This window comes from Hoplias malabaricus, chromosome 2, assembly GCF_029633855.1.
Source record: "Hoplias malabaricus isolate fHopMal1 chromosome 2, fHopMal1.hap1, whole genome shotgun sequence".
NCBI lineage: Eukaryota > Metazoa > Chordata > Actinopteri > Characiformes > Erythrinidae > Hoplias > Hoplias malabaricus.
Genome location: NC_089801.1, coordinates 68991499 through 69010941, shown reverse-complemented (window position 1 = coordinate 69010941; position 19443 = coordinate 68991499). Strand labels below are relative to the sequence as shown.

Genomic DNA, 19443 nt, shown 5'->3' with positions numbered 1-19443 from the left:
TTCAACAATGTTCAAAATGGCTCTTCGGAATGTTCTTTTGAATTGCACAAAGCTGGCCAGTTCCAGCCAACTTCCATGATGTAGTCACTGACGCAACGGCAATATGGCGGCGAGCCAGAGCGACACTATCAGACAGAATAAAATATTAATGTATTATAATTTAACATGTAATCGTTTTATATTTAAAATATTCTTAAAATTACTTAAAACACATTTAAATATTTAGAAAACACATAAAATTGTGTTTCATGTCCACTTTAAAATGACACTTTTTATGTACCAGAATAACAATGGACCAGTTTATGATGTGTAATATTTAGCTATTGTAAAGTCTTAAAGATCCAGTCTAGTTTTACATTGTGAAAATAGACTCACGGGGACACCAAAAGTGTCCTTTTAACGCGTGTCCCTGTAATGACGGTATTCAGGAATTTTGTCCCCGTAAGTCATATATACCAAAACACACACACACACACACACACACACCCAGACACGCAAAGTGTACCCTACAGTGGACACGCAAATACGAAATCTACCATTAGATGTCGCCATTTTGTCTATCTGAGTCTCTTGGCGGTCAAATCTGTTTCAGCTTTTTTGAAAGCAATGTTTAGTAGGTTTGTCACGACTGGCCCAACTTTGCCTCCTTCCAAGGGGGAGGGTATGTCCCTCCCTGAGCTAAGACCAAAGTGTAGGCCAATACTTTCACTGAGATTTACTCCTGCTGAGATGAAGCCATGCTCTGAGCACTGTCCTGAGTGGTAAGTCTTATATGCTAAATTCACAATACTGACATGGTGGAGTTTAAATCACTGCTTGTTGTCATGTTCTAGCTGACTCTGGTTTGAATGGCTGACTCTTTTCACTGTTCTTTTCGCCAAAAGGTCTACATTAATCCTTTTTCAGAATTTAACACCCAGTGTTAGTTCTGTTGACTCAAAAGTTACAGTTTATTAAATTGAGTTCAGGCTTCCAATGCATTTGCAACAAATGTATAGTAAAATACCTTTGCTGGCACTGTGCTTTATAGTTCTTTATTGGGTTCAGTGTACAGTGTAGAATTACACATTTAAAACAATCCACTGTCAATGGGAATCATTTTCCAGGAATTGTAACAGAATATTTAGCAAATATATGTTATAAGTATTACTAAAGATAAACTACAATATTAAGGTATATTAGGATTAATGACATAACACACAGCAAACTTTAGACCTTACTCATAAGAGGGGAAGAGCAGTGTTGTTATGGAGAAAATGTAATGACGGTAAAGATAACTGTATTCCAGCACAATAGTCCTAGTTTTTAAATGTTTCCAATAGTCATCATGTTCCAGTAAGTAAAGCAGCGGTCAGTAGGGTCTCTTATCTGTGACCCCGAAGTAGATTTGTGTCTATTTCAGTAACACACATGAACAAATTCCTGCCTAGCATTTTAAACAGTGCATGGTTTGTTTGCTTCTGATCTGGCTTTTCTGGGGTTTCAGTGGTTTACTCTGGCTGTGGCAGAGAGGACTATAGCCAGTGGTTCAATTTCCCAATGGGCAGAGTCTGACAAACCAGGTGGTGAAATGCCACAGAGAGTGCTCTTTTATTCAAGGTCTGGAAAGGGCATGTGGTTGCTCAGTGGCATTTTTCACACAGAAACCTCAAAGACTGCCTTCAGCAGAGACCAGGGGTGGATTTCCTGGCAGAGTTGGATTCTTGAGGATAACACTTATGGTTTTAATAACTATAATTATGCTTTATATATATGTTTATTTACACACTGGGTTAAAGCAGTACTGTTTGCTTTGAAAGGTTTTAATTCACAAAGACCTTCCCGAAAGCTACTTGTGTTACTAGTAATGATGGTGTTGTTGACTCTTTAATGATACTGATAATTAAAAGATTTGGAGTGTACTATTATTAGGTGTAGCATAATAATAGCAGCAGTAGTAGTATTCTGTTACTATTTTGTTCAACATTTTAAAAGTCATATATAAATTATTTATATCTATGAAGACAATAATTCATTTGCAAATCTGTGTTCAAGTTTCCGTACTCTTACTCCTACTAAAAGTTTCAAGTTTCAATACTCCTGCTGCTATCATAATCTGCTATCATAGTGTCGGATCACATTTACAAGAATAACGGTTCCTTTAAGTTTGAGTGTAGCTTATTGCTAGGCTATTGTCTTGAATAATGTTGGTTATTTAGCTAGATACTGTCATAACAGTCAGTCATAACGGTGTTTTACCGCGGCGTTGTTCAGCTGTTGCCCACCAGTGACGTCACGGTTGCGTTCAAGAATTTCCGTAGCGAGCTCGGGTTTTTCCGTCAATTTAATAAAATTGTCAGTTTTAAAGCAAATTAAGCTGCTATTTTCATTTTAATTCATACTTATATCTGTCAGTAACTAAAATAATGTGAAATATTCATGGAGGTCCATTAAGTGGTGCTTAGCCTTTAATATTATTAGGGGTTTGAGCATGACATGCTAGTACCCTTTTTATATTTGTTAATTATTCTTTTTCTCCCTTAAACCGAATAGCCCAGACCAAAGTGTAAGGCCTAGTTATAATAATAATAATAATAATAATAATAATAATATAATAATAATAATAATAATAATAATAATAATAATAATAATTATTATTATTATTATTATTATTATTATTATTATTATTATCATAACACCTTAAATAAATAGACCAAAACAGTAGCATAGTGACTGCAGTCCACATAAAAATGTGAAAAAATACCAGGGCTCTCTGTTATAGAACATACTTGAATTTCTTTTTAGACAAAAGTGTTATAAAATGTAATGTTATTTTCGCCTATAACTGATATGTACAATTTCAAATAAAAAATAAATGCCTTAGTAAATGTCTTTACATGAACATTTCGTCCACCCTCATGTGCAGTTGTATAAAAACACTTACGGTTGTTATTGTTATTACCAGTATTTTCAAGGTTAGTCAGATTTTCCTAGGCTACTGTTTGTTGGTGTAAGCATTAAGGTGAAGTGATTAACTCCTGCTGGTCTAGACATCAAAGCAGTGCATGGAAATGTGTTCCAGATGATGCTAACAGAAGGAAAAAGGTAGCGGCAGGGTGCAGGTGGTTAGTAATGATGGTGTAGTTTGCTGAGGGTTCACTTGGCAAAAAACCCTCAAAATCACACAGTTAAAAGAAGCTGTTACTAGAACAAATCTCTATAAACATAAAATTTACATGAGTTAATGTTCACATGACATTTAAACTGTAAATATGACACACTTTTAAGTCGTTGTTTTTGTGATGTCACAAAAGAATACAGTAAAATATATTAGGTTATTTACCCTATATCAAATTTACTCCACCCATTTACATTGACGAAAGAGTGTTTCATACATGAGCGCTAATTTAGAATGAATTACAAGGCACCTGCTTTGTTCAATAGAAGTCTTAAAGGTGAAATAGCAACAACACTCTTTTATAAAAGAAGGTTGGAAATAATTCTGTGAAATGAATAATGACTGTCCTTGTTATAAAAAAAATGATACATAGAACATATGCCCTTTAAAGGTAAATTTACAGAAAGAGTTGGTGTCATTATTATAATAAAAAATGTAAGCCATTTACAATGAACACAAAAATGTCATGCTGTTTCCCCCGGGGCATTACATTTTCAGTATGTGTGACAGTGTGTGTGCATACTCATCACTGTGATATCTCCTTTGGTTAATGGTTTGGTGGTCTTGGTAACAATCAAAATTTTTATAAGACTGAAAATTATTTGTCACTGTAAATAAGAATATCTCTGCTAAATACCATAAAGTGTAACTGTAATCACAGCTTTTGGATCTGTTTATGGCAGAAATTGTAATAGTTACAATCAAATATGCATTTTTTTATCCACATTGTGTGGATTTTGACATTTGTTTCCACAGTTTACTGGCTGTCTGTAAGCAACGGCTGTTGACTAAGATGAATGTGTGGAAGAGAACGGTCACTGTGTGTTAACTGTAATAGTGGAAACTTTGCATTGGGTGTTTGGTAAGTGCTTGCCACTCTTACATAATCCACATTTGTGAAGACTTACCAGGAGTATATTTTCATAGTATTAGTTTTTCAAACGCCAGCATACCTTTCCTGCCCACTGACTGAGATAACTTCTGTAGTAATCTATAGTAATTACACATCTCACAGCCATAGTTTCAGTCAAACCCTGCTGAAAGGCCAGGTGATTACATGTACTTGAAACAAATATTGCAAGTCTTCACATGTATCATTTAATGATGCATCCTGTAATGTCTGGGTGAGTCTTTTCGGTTAGAATTCTGGTCAGCCAGTTCACAGTTACGAAAATAAAGGACTACACAAAATAATTTTATATTGTTTTCATATGCAAAGCAATGCCTTTTGTGTTGTATGTTGGAAAAAAATCTGCAATGTATTGTGCTGTCCACAACAAGTTTATTGTTAGACCAACCTAAATAAATTGTTTTCCAATCTCCTAAGGATTCTCTTTCTTGCAGGTTAAGATGTTTAGCTTTGCTCTATCACTGTGGCTGTGGTCAGCTCTGATACTGCTCCCTTTACTGCAAGGTACAGCCTTTGATTTACACTTTTACTCCTGACACAGCTCTTTCAGAAATCATTTTTGTTGTTTTTTTTATGATCAAAGACCTAATCCATTCAAAATCTATTCTCTGCTTGGCAAATGTGAAACATGCCTTTGTATTAACTTGATCCCCAATTAAAATGACCATTCGGTTTTTAATTTTTCAGGGAATATCATTGAGTAAATTGGATATGGGATAATTATTTTAGTAATATTCAGTAAGTAAGAGAAATGTACAAGCAATATGAGCAGGAAAACAAAGCAGCTTCCAAAACTGGAGTTTAAAAATCATCAAAATGTAAACAGAAATCCAGGGTCATAACCAAGCAGGACATACCACCATCTGATAAACAATACTTCAAGTTTTCATCTTTGAGAAACTGAAGAAAAAAATAATAATGGAAAAATAGGAATAAGCTTCTGATCTGAAGAGAATCCAGAGGGGTTTCGTTCCATGTTTTCTAAAAGGATTTGTAGCTGGTAGTGTTCTCAGAGAAGTGTTTGTCTCGTTTAAAACTTATTTTTTCTCACAGGACAAATTTAGATGAAAGTTGTATAAAATAGAAACATCTAATTGTTTTTATTAATAACAAAATGTTTAGGAAAAATGTTGCCATTTGTACAAAAATGGACAGATTTTATGCTTTTTTTCTGACTTTGCACTATACGTCATTCATAGATAGTGAAACACATTTAAAGTTGATAGATATTCTCTGTTATCACATGTGCACTGGAATCTGATTTTCTAATTTATTTTATTTTCTTTATTTATTGATATGCCACAGCTAAGGTCACTGCCCCAGCCCAACTGCATGCGACACTGGGGCTCCCTTTTGTGCTTCCATGTAATGTATCTATTAAATCCGGGGAAGTCCTTAAGCAGGTCCGCTGGCTGGGCGTCCAGAACAATACTCTCCTCCATTACCTGGCCAATAACCCTGGCAGCCTCACTAGAAATGATGGAGTGGAGCTAGTCACTCAGCCAACACATACCAGTGCCATCTCCATCAAGAAAACCAAGCCAGGGGACGAAGGCTGCTACACATGTATGTTTGATGTGTACCCGTCCGGCCAGCAACAAGGGAAGACTTGTGTCTCTGTAGAGGGTAAGTCTGTGATTTCTCCATTGTTTTATAAAAATACCATACATTAATAGCAAGAGTCTGAAAACAAATTGCATGTTTTGTCAGCTTTTCTAAGTAAAAATACATTACTTCTTGCTCTAAAGGGAACTATCCTAAATATGGCAGCTTAAATTCCATAAAAACCCTTGGGAGAAACAGTTTTTTTTACTGTGTTGTTCCTGTGTTCATAAGTGTGGTAGATCTTCATGAGAACAGTTTTGGTAAGACATTCTCTGTTGTCCTAAGGATTCATTCTAGGGCCAGTATTTTAGAAATGGTTGGATGGTGCCTGGGAAGTTCAAGGTTGTGAGGTTTGCATAATCTGACAGATGCCTTTTCAAGTTTTTTGTCTGATTTTATATTTTTCTTTTGAATGCATTTGGATTGCACTGCTTTCACTTCACCCAGTCTTATTTTGAGATGCCCATGTCATAGAGGCACCAGTCTTATCTTTTGCTTTACCCCAAGACCACAGTAGCACTACTTAATTGGTGCTTTTTTCCACAAATATTATTATTATGTTCAGGTTTTTTTTTTACTTTCTGAACTGAAAAGTCAACTGGACTGCTAATGCTCAAGGTGGGAGTGTTTGCAGACTGATTAATGTCTAATTATTTTTATACATGACAAATGGGCCAATCCATCAGAGCGTGGCTGAGGCTTTTTTTTTCGGAACTTGTTCGGCCACCATTTTGAAGATTACATATATGGCAAACTTCAAGTATTTGTGTTGGCTGTGTCTAGGAAAAGAGAATGCTTGTTGTCACCTTTATAATAATTGTAGTACTTCTTTTATAACTGAGATATAATCAAGGGGTTCTGTGGTCTTATTTTTTTAAGTACGGGGAAATTACTTTTATTGTTAATTGGAACAGTTATAACAGCATGATGATTATGCGGCAAACTCAGAGAATCAATTGGAAAATGATTAAATATTTCATTAAATGTGTTGGCTGCACTGCCCAACTGTAGAGAGACTGAGAGTATGCACATGCAACAGAGCAAGAGTAGAGAGTGTTTTTATTTTGTAGCACGGCCGGCTTGGCCGAATTTCAGAGATTAGTGCAAAGTCCTGACAAGAGCTTTAATTGTCTTTGTGTGGTGGCCTGTGAGGCTCAGGACAGGAAGTGGACAAGGTTTGGTGTCCTTTATTCTGGTTGTGCAGGCAAGTGTAAGTTCCTGTGCTAGGAGATTGTACCTTCCTGTTCTACCCACAACAAAGCAGCATGGTGACTGCGGTCCACATAAAATCAGAACATACCATGGCCCACTGTTATAGAACATACTTGACTGTTTTATATATCAAGCCCCAGGTTAATATGAAAGATGAACGGACAGTATTTGTTGTGTTATAAAAGTGTGCAAGATGGACATATGCAATAAATAACAGGGTACCTACCAAGTGTGTAACTGAATGCATTCTAATATATGATTTTATAGTAAAAACATTCTCATTGAAGTTATTGATGTGTTAATTGGTTGAAAGTTTATTTCCTTTTCTCCAGTCATTGCTTATTTTACACGAATTCCACAAGAAACACTTCTGTTTTATCTTATTGAAGCAGACTGTTTTTGATAATTGATTATGAAAGCAGTAATATATTTTTTTAATTGCATTTATATCTTTTTTTTAAAGGGTTACACCTGCATATTAGACAAGAGTGACTAATATTTCCCCCTTTTCCTCTCAGCAAAGGTGGAATCTGAGGGGAACAAGACGGTAGTCCGTGGAAACGCTGTAACACTGTCGTGCAAGTATGCTCTGGTGGACAAAGTCCAACAGGTTTTGTGGAAGAAAACAGCCGAGCAGGGAGACACTACCACTGTGGCATCCCTCACCAAACAGGGCCGTGTTACCGTGGAGACCCCTTTCAAAGAGCGAATTAAGCTGGGCCAGTCTCTGGGACACAGCCAACTGACAATAAACCCGGCCCTCACAGAGGACGAAGGGTGTTATACCTGTGATTTCCACACATACCCAGATGGCTTAAAGAGTGTGACAGCATGCCTTTATGTCTATGGTATGTTTGAAGAACTTGATCATGGAGGAAGTCTTAACAGTTAATTAAATATGCATTAGTCATCTGAAATACTCATACAGTATTGTTCAAAAGTCCGTGATTAAGAAAAAAATGTTTTGTAGAAGTTAGCATCATTTGAACTACATGCCTAAATCTAAATATAGAGTCATTCATTTATTCACTGTCTGTAAACCCTTATCTAGTTCAGGCTTATAATGGGTCCAGAATCTACACAGAATCACTGGGGGAACACATCGTCAATCACAGGGCACCACACACTCACACATTAACAAATATAGCCTCTTTCGGAGTAGTCAATTCACCTCCCGTGTGAAAAAAAAGTGTGTTTCTGGACTGTGGAAGGAAACCGGAGCAACGCAAGGAAACCCACACTGACATGAGGAAAGCACACCAAAGTCACAGGCAGTGTCATAGGGGAAATATTTTTGTCTACAACCTCAATTCCAATGAAGTTGGGATGTTGTTTAAAACACAAATAAAAACGGATAAACTTTATTGTTTTTTTGCAAATATTCTCATTTTGAATTTGAGGCCTGCAACACGTTCCAAAAGAATTGGGACAGGGGCAATGTTTACCACTGTGTTACATCACATTTCCTTTTAACAACATTCAATAAGCATTTGGGAACTGAGGACACTAATTGTTGAAGCTTTTTAGCTGGAATTCTTTCCCAATCTTGCTTGATGTACAACATCAGTTGCTCAACAGGGGTCTCCGTTGTCGTATTTTGCGCTTCATAATGCGCCACACATTTTCAATGGGAGACAGGTCTGGACTGTAGGTGGGCCAGTCTAGTACCCGCACCCTTTTACTACGAACTCTCTCAGAGTTCTTTTGAACTCTCGTGAGACCACAGGACACTTTTCCACTTCGCGTCAGTCCATCTCAGATGAGCTCGGGCCCAGAGAAGCCAGCTGCATTTCTGGGTATAGTCGATATATGGCTTTCGCTTTGCCGTCTGAGGGATCGAAGTTCATGGGCATTCAATGTTGTTTTCAGCTTTGCTACTTATTTGCAGAGATTTCTCCAGATTCTCTGAATCTTTTGATGATATTATGGGCTGTAGATGAAGAAATTTCTAAATTTCTTGCAATTGTACATTGAGAAACGTTCTTAAACTGTTGGACGAGTTGCTCACGAACTTGTTCACAAAGTGGTGAACCTCACCCCATCCTTGTTTGTGAATTACTGAGCTCTTCGGGGATGCTCCCTTTACCCAGTCATGACACTCACCTGTTTCCAGTTAACTCTTCACCTGTGGAATGTTTCAAACAGGTGTTTTTGAGCATTCCTCATCTTTCCCAGTCTTTTGTTGCCCCTGTCCCAACCAGTCTTTTGTTGCCCCTGTCCCAACTCTTTTGGAACATGGCCTCAAATAAAAAATGAATATTTGCAAAAAAAAAAAAACAATCAAATTTACCTGGTTGAACATTAAGTATCTTGTCTTTGTAGTGTATTCAGTTGAATAGTGGTTGAAAAGGATTTGCAAATCATTGTATTCTGTTTTCATCATTGAAATTGGGGTTGTATTTTTATAGATAACAGTATACAGTGTCCAAAATTACATGAACAAATCTATATTCGAATACTTGCAATGATTTAGGCATTCTGTTCACATGATGTTAATTAGTATTGGAAGATGCTTTATTAGAAAACCTCTACATTTGATTTAATCCTATTAATGCTTCAGCTTCCTTTAACAAAAATCAGAGGCACTAAGCAAAGATTTGAAGTAGCATAGTTCAGTATTGTGGCTATTTGTGTTTGTCATACTTTGTGGTGTTGTAACGGTAAACCATTGCCATGGAATTTAGCAAAAACATGACCGCTGTGCTTGTTTATTTACTTAACACTAGCTGTATTTAGTGTCACTCAGTTAGGTCATAGGAGGAATATTGCATTCTTCTAGTTTCCTTTAGTGAAACAAAGGGAGTGTTTTCAGGGAAAATAATTCATTGTGAATGTGTGTGTTGTGTGTTGTGTGTGTGTGTGTGTGTGTGTGTGTACGTGGTGAGAGAATAAATCTGCACACACAAGTGTTTACCCACTGTGCACCACTCAGGAAAAGGAAGACCTTCTGTAAACAAATCATCATTTCAGGACAATATTAAGGAGAGAAGCATGAGGGTGAGCTACCGGTCACATTTTGTAGAAGACTTGGCTGGGCCCTATTTTCATTATTAACAGGCCCACAAGCACACTTCCTTACTCCATATCCTGACATAGTGGAGTTCTAGCCAGTTGTTCACAGGATGCAGTGGCCATTTCTGACTAACTGTGCTCGCATCCTTGCAGGGCATTTGGCCAATTCTGATTCAGTGTCTCAGAGTGCACTTGGTGCATACTAATGCTGAGAGGCCACTTTTAAATGGGAAGGAATAGTAATTATGCAAAGACTGCAAGATGTCTGCCTCTTTTCTTAGTTAGCAGGCATTGCACTAGCATTGGACCTGGTTTGACAGTGGTAGTCAGGATTTCTACTGGTCTGTTCAGTGTAATTCTATAACATATACAATGTCACACGATTGCTCCCTGTACAACATTACTCAAAACATATTTCACCTTGTGCAAACAACCGCACCTTAATGTTAGCCAAAGAGCAAAGACTAGCTAGTTGAATTGCTTTAATTGAAATAGAATTTAGCAGAAACTGACAGTCAGTACTTAAAAGACACTCAGTACCTCTGACTTTACCCTGTACAGTGATTGTAGTGAATATTAAGTAAACTGACATTACAAGTTTGCACATGCCATATTTTAACAGTGTTTATGCTAATGTTTATCTGCCCCACAGCTCCCTAGCATTCATTTATGTTAGCTATTGGACACTTGCTTTAATGTCTTACAGTGCTAGGCTGTCATTGTGAGGCCAGTTTAAGGGGGCTGCTTTGGACCAAGGCCTATTTCTATGACTGAGACATTGTTTGTCCTGAACATAGAGGACCACTGTGTCACTCACTCCTCTGTTAATGTTCACCAAACAGCCTGGCTTTTGTCATTAGAGGATTATCACAAACCCAAACAGTGAATGGAAACACACCCTTGCTTGCTGTCTTTTCACGGCCTGTGTTTTTGTTGCGCTTTTGTTGTGTGGCAATTACAGACGTGACCTAAGTCTAAAGGATCTTTTATCAGTGCCAAATCACAAATGTGTCCTCTGTTGTCTGGCTTAAGTGGGAGAAGATGATGGCATTCTTTATGATGACAAGGTCCATCTGAGTGACAAACAGAAGACATAGGCTCTTAAAAACATAGTTCCTTCGTTGTTCTTAGTTTGGATAATAAACATTTCTAGGAGTATATTCCCTCATCCTACAATTTTCTTGTATTTATTTTCACTTTTAACGTTCTTAAATCTGGCTTAGTCTAATAAATACTCAAGTATTCAAGGCCTTGTTTCTCTCTATAAAATTTGAAAGCTTTGCCTCAAAATTCTTTTTCATAAGCACCTCTGTCCATTGTCATTTTTAGCCACTTTGTAATCATTGCTCTTTGTTCAGGACATTTGTGTTGTTTTTACAGTGTTACCTAAACCTGAGGTCAGCTCCACCATCATTGAACCTGGTGTGCTCCAGGTCAACTGCACAGCCTTGTCCCGTCCTCCAGCTGATCTCATCTGGAACGTGGAGAACCATACCCGGTCCCTGGGTTCCTCAGACACTTCATATTACCAGCAAGGGGATGGCACCACTACTGTGGTCAGCACCATCCTGCTACAAGGCGAACTGCTGGACGAGGAGCATGTGACATGTACAGCCGTCCACCGGGGCCTGGAAAGAAATATTTCTGTTACATTGAACAAGAGTGAGTGGAACTAACCTTTATGGTGTTCTATTAGTAATTCAAAAATTTGATCATTATTTAACTAGTAAGAATATGTTTGACAAACAATAAAATGGGTTTAACAATGTGAAACTCTGTATGGCATTTCAAAGATTCCAGAATACTTCACTTTAAAAATACATGTTAATAGCTATATACGTCAAGTTCATATACATGCTTTAAAATGTGCTTTATTATTATTGGTTTATTATTAGGTTGGTATCTAAACTAAATAGAGATAAAGAAAGCATAGATTGCTTTCAAGCCCGTACACTTTTAATAGAATACGCAAAATGTTTCTGTTTGCGCTTGCAAATTAGCAAGTTATGTCTTGTGTCTCTAATGTTGCAGTGTTTACACTGATGTTTGAACACTTATGTTTATGAAGCCACTCTTGGTTTTCTAGTCTAGACTTTCTTTTGTTTTGTCTGCTTTTCCAACTGTGCTGTGGCTTACTGCCATGTTTTTCTTTTTGTATTGCAGTTGGGAATACCCACATCATCCTCCTCTCAGTGGGCTGTGTAATACTAGTACTGCTCATATGCCTATGTATCTGTATGAAGAAGTGCTAGCAGCACATACTGAGACGGTCAGTAGCAACCAGGCACTTTACAAATCCTCACTGACATTCTGAACCAACAGCTCTTTCCATCGTATTTAACACACTAGCATTTCAGATACTTAGGGCTGGACCTGAATATTTCAGCTACCACAGTCCTCTTTTGTTGTATTGCTATATGTTTGTGTTTAGTATTCAGCACCTTCCCTCAACAAATGCCTCAATATTATTATTAATTCTTTGAATTGTGAAATTGGTAAATTAGTTAGAAACCACTTGGAAAAAACATTATTCACAAAGACTATGCGGTAATACTGTTGTCCCATGTGCAGAATGTGGCTTGTCTTTTTAAAAACAGGAATGAAAAAGACATTGAAAAGAAATGGCAGTGCAGGTTGTTCTAAAATGTCTCTATATTTTTCCAAATTAATGGTGCCTTCATTGGTGTGTAAGCTTCCAAGTTCCGTTATACACCTTGACAGACACTGACCTTTCAACTATTTATGCTGGTAATTATCTGGGTGGTCCTTAAGTACTTTGGATCAGAGAACACAACATCCATTATTTCCATAATCAATTATCATGCTTTTTTTCTGTTTAATTATATCTTAATGTGTTGTTAGATTTTGTTTTGTATTTTGGGAAAGTGCAGCTGTAATGATATCCTGGATAGTATCCGTACTCTATTGCGATTTTTGCTAGCTAACAACTTTGACGGTACTGGTTAAATTGCAGCTTTCAGTTACCTCACACGCTTCATTACTTTCATTGCAGCAACTTTAAAAAGCACAAGGTTATAGCTGTGTGAAGTTGTATGTTACTGCCTAGCATAGCCGCATTTTGACAGCTCTGTTAGGTGTGATCCTCTTAAGAAGTGAAGGCAGTCATTTGGCATTACCAAGGTGTCAGCTTTTGACCATGGCACGGTTAAAATGACACTTACTTTAGAGTGTTGTCAAGTAGTGGTTTGTAAGACTTCTAAGGCAGAGAGTGGTTTTCTAAATATACTTTTGCCAGCTCTGAGGCTCTTAGAATTTTGCACAAGGGTGACAGTTACGGCAGTGATGTCACTTCCATAGAAAGACTTCAGGAAGACATAATTTAACTTTCAGTGCTGTGGCAATCTATGGTTATCTTAATAGTGTTTTCTCAGTACGACCATTATATTAAGTCTAATTTGAAAAGCCAAAAATGAAAAAAAAATATTGTAAGGTAATACTCTAATACTCTATACTATGCGCTAACAGTAGATCTGTATATTGTAATGTCACACAAGAAAAATGCATTACATGTAATGCATTTTATTTAGCAGCATTATCTAAGGGAGCTTTAGCAATAAAGTCAGAAGTGTGGTTTCAATAACTACGCTTTGAACAGTTCTAACTCTATAAAGTTAAGAATTCACAATAAATCAGTATGAATGATTTAGTGTGTATCTTGAAAATTTAATTATGTGGACAATTAGAAGGAAGTAATGAAAGTCCCATTTAAACCACAATGTTGCATTTGTTTACAATGTGCACGGCATTAAAACTATGATTAAAAATAACACAAAAAAATCTAGGGCATCTGCTTGTCTTTGAGGTTATGTTTTTGCAGGGCAGACTTTATCTGCAACACCACAGGAAATATGGGGAGTTACCACTTCCTGTCTCTTACAAGAAGTCCTCCCATCCTTACCTTAGATCATGAGTGACAGAGCTTAAGTTGACATTAACCAATGGGAAGTTACAGTTTGAAGAGTTCTTTCCATGTTATTGTACTTTGGGCGTAAAAAGGACTTCGGCTGTGTCAGATAAACTAAGTGTTCAGTTATTTGATGTGTAGTCATGCTTTTGGAGATGATCCAGTAAAAGTAAACTTTATTTTAATTATAACATTTTTATTGGCTTATGGCATGGCTGATGATATATTGTTTTATCTGCATGTTCATTAAGCTGTTTACACACTAAATGAGGCATGTGCTGCGTTCACTGCTCACACCGGGTCACCGCTCAAATATAAAAGTGGTTAGACGTCCCAGTATTGTAACTGAGGGTTCAGAAGCTGTTAAGACTAGCTTTTCATTCATGTTAGGAAGAACTAAAGAACAGACATCTCTGCTGCTCTCCTATTGGCTGTGCATAGCTGTGTCTGTAATGTCACTGGTAAAAGTTGAAAATATTGGACAGTTTACTCCATATTCTTTCTTTGCCAGTTACCCCATTGAACATATTCTGTTCTCTGTTTAAGTTTTGTTCACACTACAAGAATCTGATTTGTTTAGTTACACTAGTTGAATCTGTAGATCTTTTAACTCACATAACAATGGTTCGTGGTAATACCACAGGCATGGGTTTGCAGAGGGCGGAAATGCAGAATCACTGCACCTCAGAGGATGACAAAACACAAAAACCAATCTTTAAAGAAAAGATATTATAACTTTCACAAAGATGAAAATATCAGAAAAAGGCCTTAAAGTCAAATTAATCCAAATCTTCTCAGTACATTCTACTGTAGTTTTAAACTGGAATGATGCATTATGATTGCCATTAACGGCCCTTGAATAGAGCACTTATTTTCTCAAAATTGTTAAATTAAATACAATTGTTTTTTATTCATTTTAATAGGGGTGGGGTGGGGGGGGGGCACGGTGGCGCAGCAGGTAGTGTCGCATTCACACAGTTCCAGGGGCCTGGAGGTTGTGGATTCGATTCTCGCTCCGGGTGACTGTCTGTGAGGAGTTGGTGTGTTCTCCCCTGTGTCTGCGTGGGTTTACTCAGGGTGCTCCGGTTTCCTCCCAGAGTCCAAAAACACATGTTGGTAGGTGGATGCGCCCAATGATTCCAGGTAGGCTCTGGACCCACCGTGACCCTGAACTGGATGCGCTTACGGATAATGAATGAATACAGATAATGAGATAATTTTAATAGAAGGCAGGTAGTATCTCTCTCAAACAGCTCCAGGCTCCTGGGGTTGCGGGTTCAAACTTCACCTTGGAGTTTGGTGTGTTTCCCCTGTGTCTGTATGGGTTTCTCTCCTACGACAGCCCAAAAACACATGCTGTTAGGTGGATTGGCTGTGCTAGAATTTCCATAGGTGTGAGTGTGTGAGAGACCGGATGAGTGTGTAATACCCTGTGATGGACTAGTGCCCTGTCCATTGTGTGTTCCTGCTTTGTGCCTCATGGATAAACGAAGGAAAGAATGAACCCTCAAGAGTATAAACGTGATTTCCCACAGAATAGGGATTGATATCAAATGTTTGTACAGGGACATTTAAGCCAGTTTCCCTTAGCTTTTCCTACTTATAACTTGGCTGCATTTAAACTACACATACTACTAAAATTACACATTATATATACACATTTATTTCCACATAGGTTCTAAATTTATAGCTTAATGTGTTTTTGATAGAAGGAGGCTAAGAGGCAATGGCACATAGACAAATTTAAACCAAACAGGAGCATTATATGGTATGGGAAAATAACAAACACAATACTGAAATTGATTTTTGCAGTGTTTCATTAATGGAACTGCGTTGTAGGTCAGCCCTTATTAAAGCACTCATCCCTATCCATCAGAAGATTTTATATGCATGTTGGAGAGATATTTTACTGGACATTGTGCCTGACAGGCTTGTTAGTTTCCAATTTTGCAAATATTTTCCCTGTATTTACAGCGTAACACAATTTCTCACGATCTTATGTAGGTTTTAGAAGAGAAGTTTCATAAGTAATACAAGGGGACTTTGTGGTTTATCACTTATAGAATGAGGTGGCCCTGCTTGTGATAAAATCATTGTGGCATTGTGGTGAATTTTTTTTTCTGTTCCTGAGATAAAATCTTTTTATTATTATTATTATTTATTATTTATTATTATTATTATATTTAGATAAAACATTTTTGATTTGCTTGTCTGTCATTTCAGTCTTTGAAATCTGCTTTGAAAAAATTGAGATTTAGGAAAAAAAAAATTATAAAAATGAAATAAAAAGCACATAGTTACAGTTGGCTAAAATGAAATAAACTCCCCAGTCATTAGTCATTTATTCCCAGCTTAATGAATGTGGCCTTGTCATATGTATCTCTTCATTTCGCCTGGCATCTGTTTCCGTAGCTAAATAAACTTAGGGGCGTCAGGAAGAAGGTGTAACGGTGATTATGTTTTCTGTTCTGGGGCAAAGTATCCGGTCATAGTCTGATTAATGATTTATACAGAAGAATAAGAAAAGTAGTTAGTGAAGTTAGACCAATGATGTTTCAGAAAAAGCTGGGAAATTTTGTAAAATATAATAAACACAAAAAATGTGTGATGTGTTAAGTCTATAGAGACTTTAATTTTGAAAAAGTTGCCTGCAACACACAAAAAGTTAGAACTAGGAATAAAATAATAGAGTGAAATATTTATAATTCATTTATAATTATAATGTAATATTTATAATATGTATAATTTTAAAGTATATTTAAAGACAGCTTAGAGGCAATATCCAGGTTCATATAAAATATGTAAAAGGAACATTCACCAAAAGCAAAGTACAGGGGGCTTTTGTCTTGCCACTTTTGGACTTTTGAGGGCTCATGTTGCCATCATTTTGTTTTTAGGGATGAAGAGAGGATGAAATAGCCAGGTGAACATGAATACAGATTTTGGTACTAAAAATAAAAACAAAAAAACACATACACACACACACACACACCGAACTCCAAACGTTGTTCACAAGGAAAATTGTCCCTACATTCAACTACTTTACTCTGGAAATGATCAAAAACCTTTTAATATTAACTTTTTCTCCTTTGTGTTTCTTTAGACTGACAAAGACGAACCAAGACAGATGAAAATGCTGCTATAACAGGACACTAAAGTACATCTGAGAGAGCTACAGTGTGCCTTATACAGTCCACGGATGTCTCTTTAGAATATAACTGTAAATCACCACAGTATCAGGAAAATACTGAGCCTGGTCATTCTGTAAATAATAAAACGAGATAACATTTATCACTGGAAACACATAATATCTTTTATTCTGTATATTTCAGTAAAGGTAAAGGTTACAGTTTCCTCATCAGTCAAGAATGTCATTTCTGCGTATGAGCAAGAAGCACATTATGGCCATTGTTGACTGTTCTGATTCAGTTCAGAAGCCAGACTTATCACAGGGAAACACCGTCTCACCAGGAAAAAATGTTTTTGCCTTAAGCTCTCTTGCTATTGTCTCCACGTTGCTAGGCGTGTGTTTCATGTTCATGTCTTACCACTAGAGGTAAGTGTTGTAGTAACCTGAGGACTTTTCGCCACCACATCCACAGATAATTCATACCATTAAAATGACCTGCATCGTTTCAAAATGCACTCACCTTTTTATCAGCTCCACTGACCATAAAGGAGCACTTCATATTTCCACAATTACAATTACTGTAGTCCATCTGTTTCACTGCATACTTTGTTTGCCCCTTTTCAGCCTATTCTTGAATGGTCAGGACCCCCAAAAAGCAGGTATTATTCTTAGTCCAGCAGTGACACTGAAGGATTTAAAAACTCCAACAGCACTGCTGTCTCTGATCCATGATTTCAGCTCAACACACACTAGCACATGACCATGCCAGTGTCACTGCAGTGTTAAGAATGATACATGACCCAAATATATATATGTTCTGTTGTGGTCTTGTATGATTCCTGACAACTGGAGAACAGGATGGAATGGAGCTAACAAGGTATGCAGACAATCTGTAATTGTAGAACATCAAAGTGCACTTGTATAATCAGTGCACCTGTTAAAATGGACAACAGGAGGTGTGGAAACCAGGGTGTGTTTTTAATGTTTTGGTTGATTGGTGTAGTCTGCTAAGCTGTACATTGACTTTTAACATATGTATTTCACTAAATGTTTATCATGATCAGTGTATTTTTCTACTTCATTGTACTTGTCATCAAGAGAATTAAAAAAAAAACATTTTAAACTCAAAAATGCCTCACTAACTTTAAAATCCTTCTGAGGAAAAGTCGATTTTTCCACTGTTTTTTATGGTTGTTCAGGCCTGTCATTAAAATGGGCAATGTGATATTTTCATATGTTTTTGCGTACTCAGTTGTGTAGAAAATTCTTGGCTGCTCGACATTAAAGAAGTGAGACTGAAACAACAAAACACTCTTTGTTTCATCTTCAGCACTATTTCTGCACTAACCCACAGAAATGGTCATGTTTTTTTTTTTTTGTTGTTGTTTTTTTTGCACTGGCAAAAACAGGAAAGTACCTGAACAAGTGTGTTAAACACAGTAGAACCTCCTGCCATAGACAGTGCTTACATTGGCTCTAAAAGGCTATGAAAGCTTGAAGGGCTCCTGAATAGCACCGCAGTCTGACCCAGTGATGCCTCATCCATTCTTAATAGAGCGTCCAATCTATTCACATTGCCAGGATGAAGTGACTCAAATCTAGCTAGCTAGCTATTGTAGTTGTTTCTCAGCAGTGATGTGAAGAATGTGAATATGAATTCTCCACAGAACAGCATCTCGCCAGCTCCTATTGAGCCTGGAGAGAGAGTTTGCCAATTCTCCTATCTTGTCTCCCTCAGCTCTTATATCTCTACTATATATAGGGTTAATTCCCATCTAATTAACTTAAGGCATATGGCTCTTAATTACATTATCTCATGCTCTGGGACTAAGAAAGAGAGAGCGGTAGACCCATTTCCTCTGAGTTCTTGACCATTGGACCAGGGGCCCCCCTAAATTAATTATTCCATTCCATGAAGACAGAAACTATATGGAGTCCCACACATTCAGAAACATATGCATATAGGGACAATACACTATACTTCACTCTATGTATTTATATTTTCCTTAATATGACAGAGATCAGATTATTCTCAGGGCTTTTTTCTGAGCACATTTTCAAATCAGATTTGAGTCACTTTCATATGTGGTTCTAGACTGGATATGTATCTGATTTGTGGGCATGTGACATGTTTCTAAACCTTTTACATCAGATTTCATGCACCTTTTTTCTTATACACATGCACTTGGTGCTGTGGTCATCAGCTTGTGCCGTGGTACGTTATGTGGTCATCAGCTTACAATATGCAGTCTGTGTCTCAAATAGCTCCATGCTTCCTGCGTAGTGCAGTGCACAGGTGCAAAATACAGCTTCTGCACTAAAATAATGCACTGAATATTATAAAAGGAGCTGCAAAGCTGTGTATACATGGATTTTTGTTAGGAGTTACAAATAGATCTCATTTAAAAGGAGTCATTTAATATTAAACTTTTTTTTATTGTCCTTAAACACCAAAAATACAGTTTATTTATTTATTTAAACAGTCTCCATTT

General features: G+C 37.1%; 1 protein-coding gene across 2 annotated transcripts; it reads left to right on the top strand.

Annotated features, from left to right (window-relative positions):
- Positions 1-662: 662 nt before the first annotated feature.
- zgc:172122 (uncharacterized protein LOC571844 homolog) lies at positions 663-18163 on the top strand. Of its 2 annotated transcripts, XM_066660958.1 has the most exons (9): positions 663-761; positions 3914-4019; positions 4502-4571; positions 5373-5693; positions 7403-7732; positions 11277-11558; positions 12060-12165; positions 16719-16744; positions 16925-18163. In XM_066660958.1, the coding sequence occupies exons 3-7, from the start codon at positions 4508-4510 to the stop codon at positions 12146-12148; spliced, it is 1086 nt and encodes a 361-aa protein (XP_066517055.1). In that variant the 5' UTR covers positions 663-761; positions 3914-4019; positions 4502-4507; the 3' UTR covers positions 12149-12165; positions 16719-16744; positions 16925-18163. The 2 variants fall into 2 exon arrangements, with proteins under 2 accessions (XP_066517055.1, XP_066517054.1); XM_066660957.1 differs by lacking the exon at positions 16719-16744.
- Positions 18164-19443: the final 1280 nt, after the last annotated feature.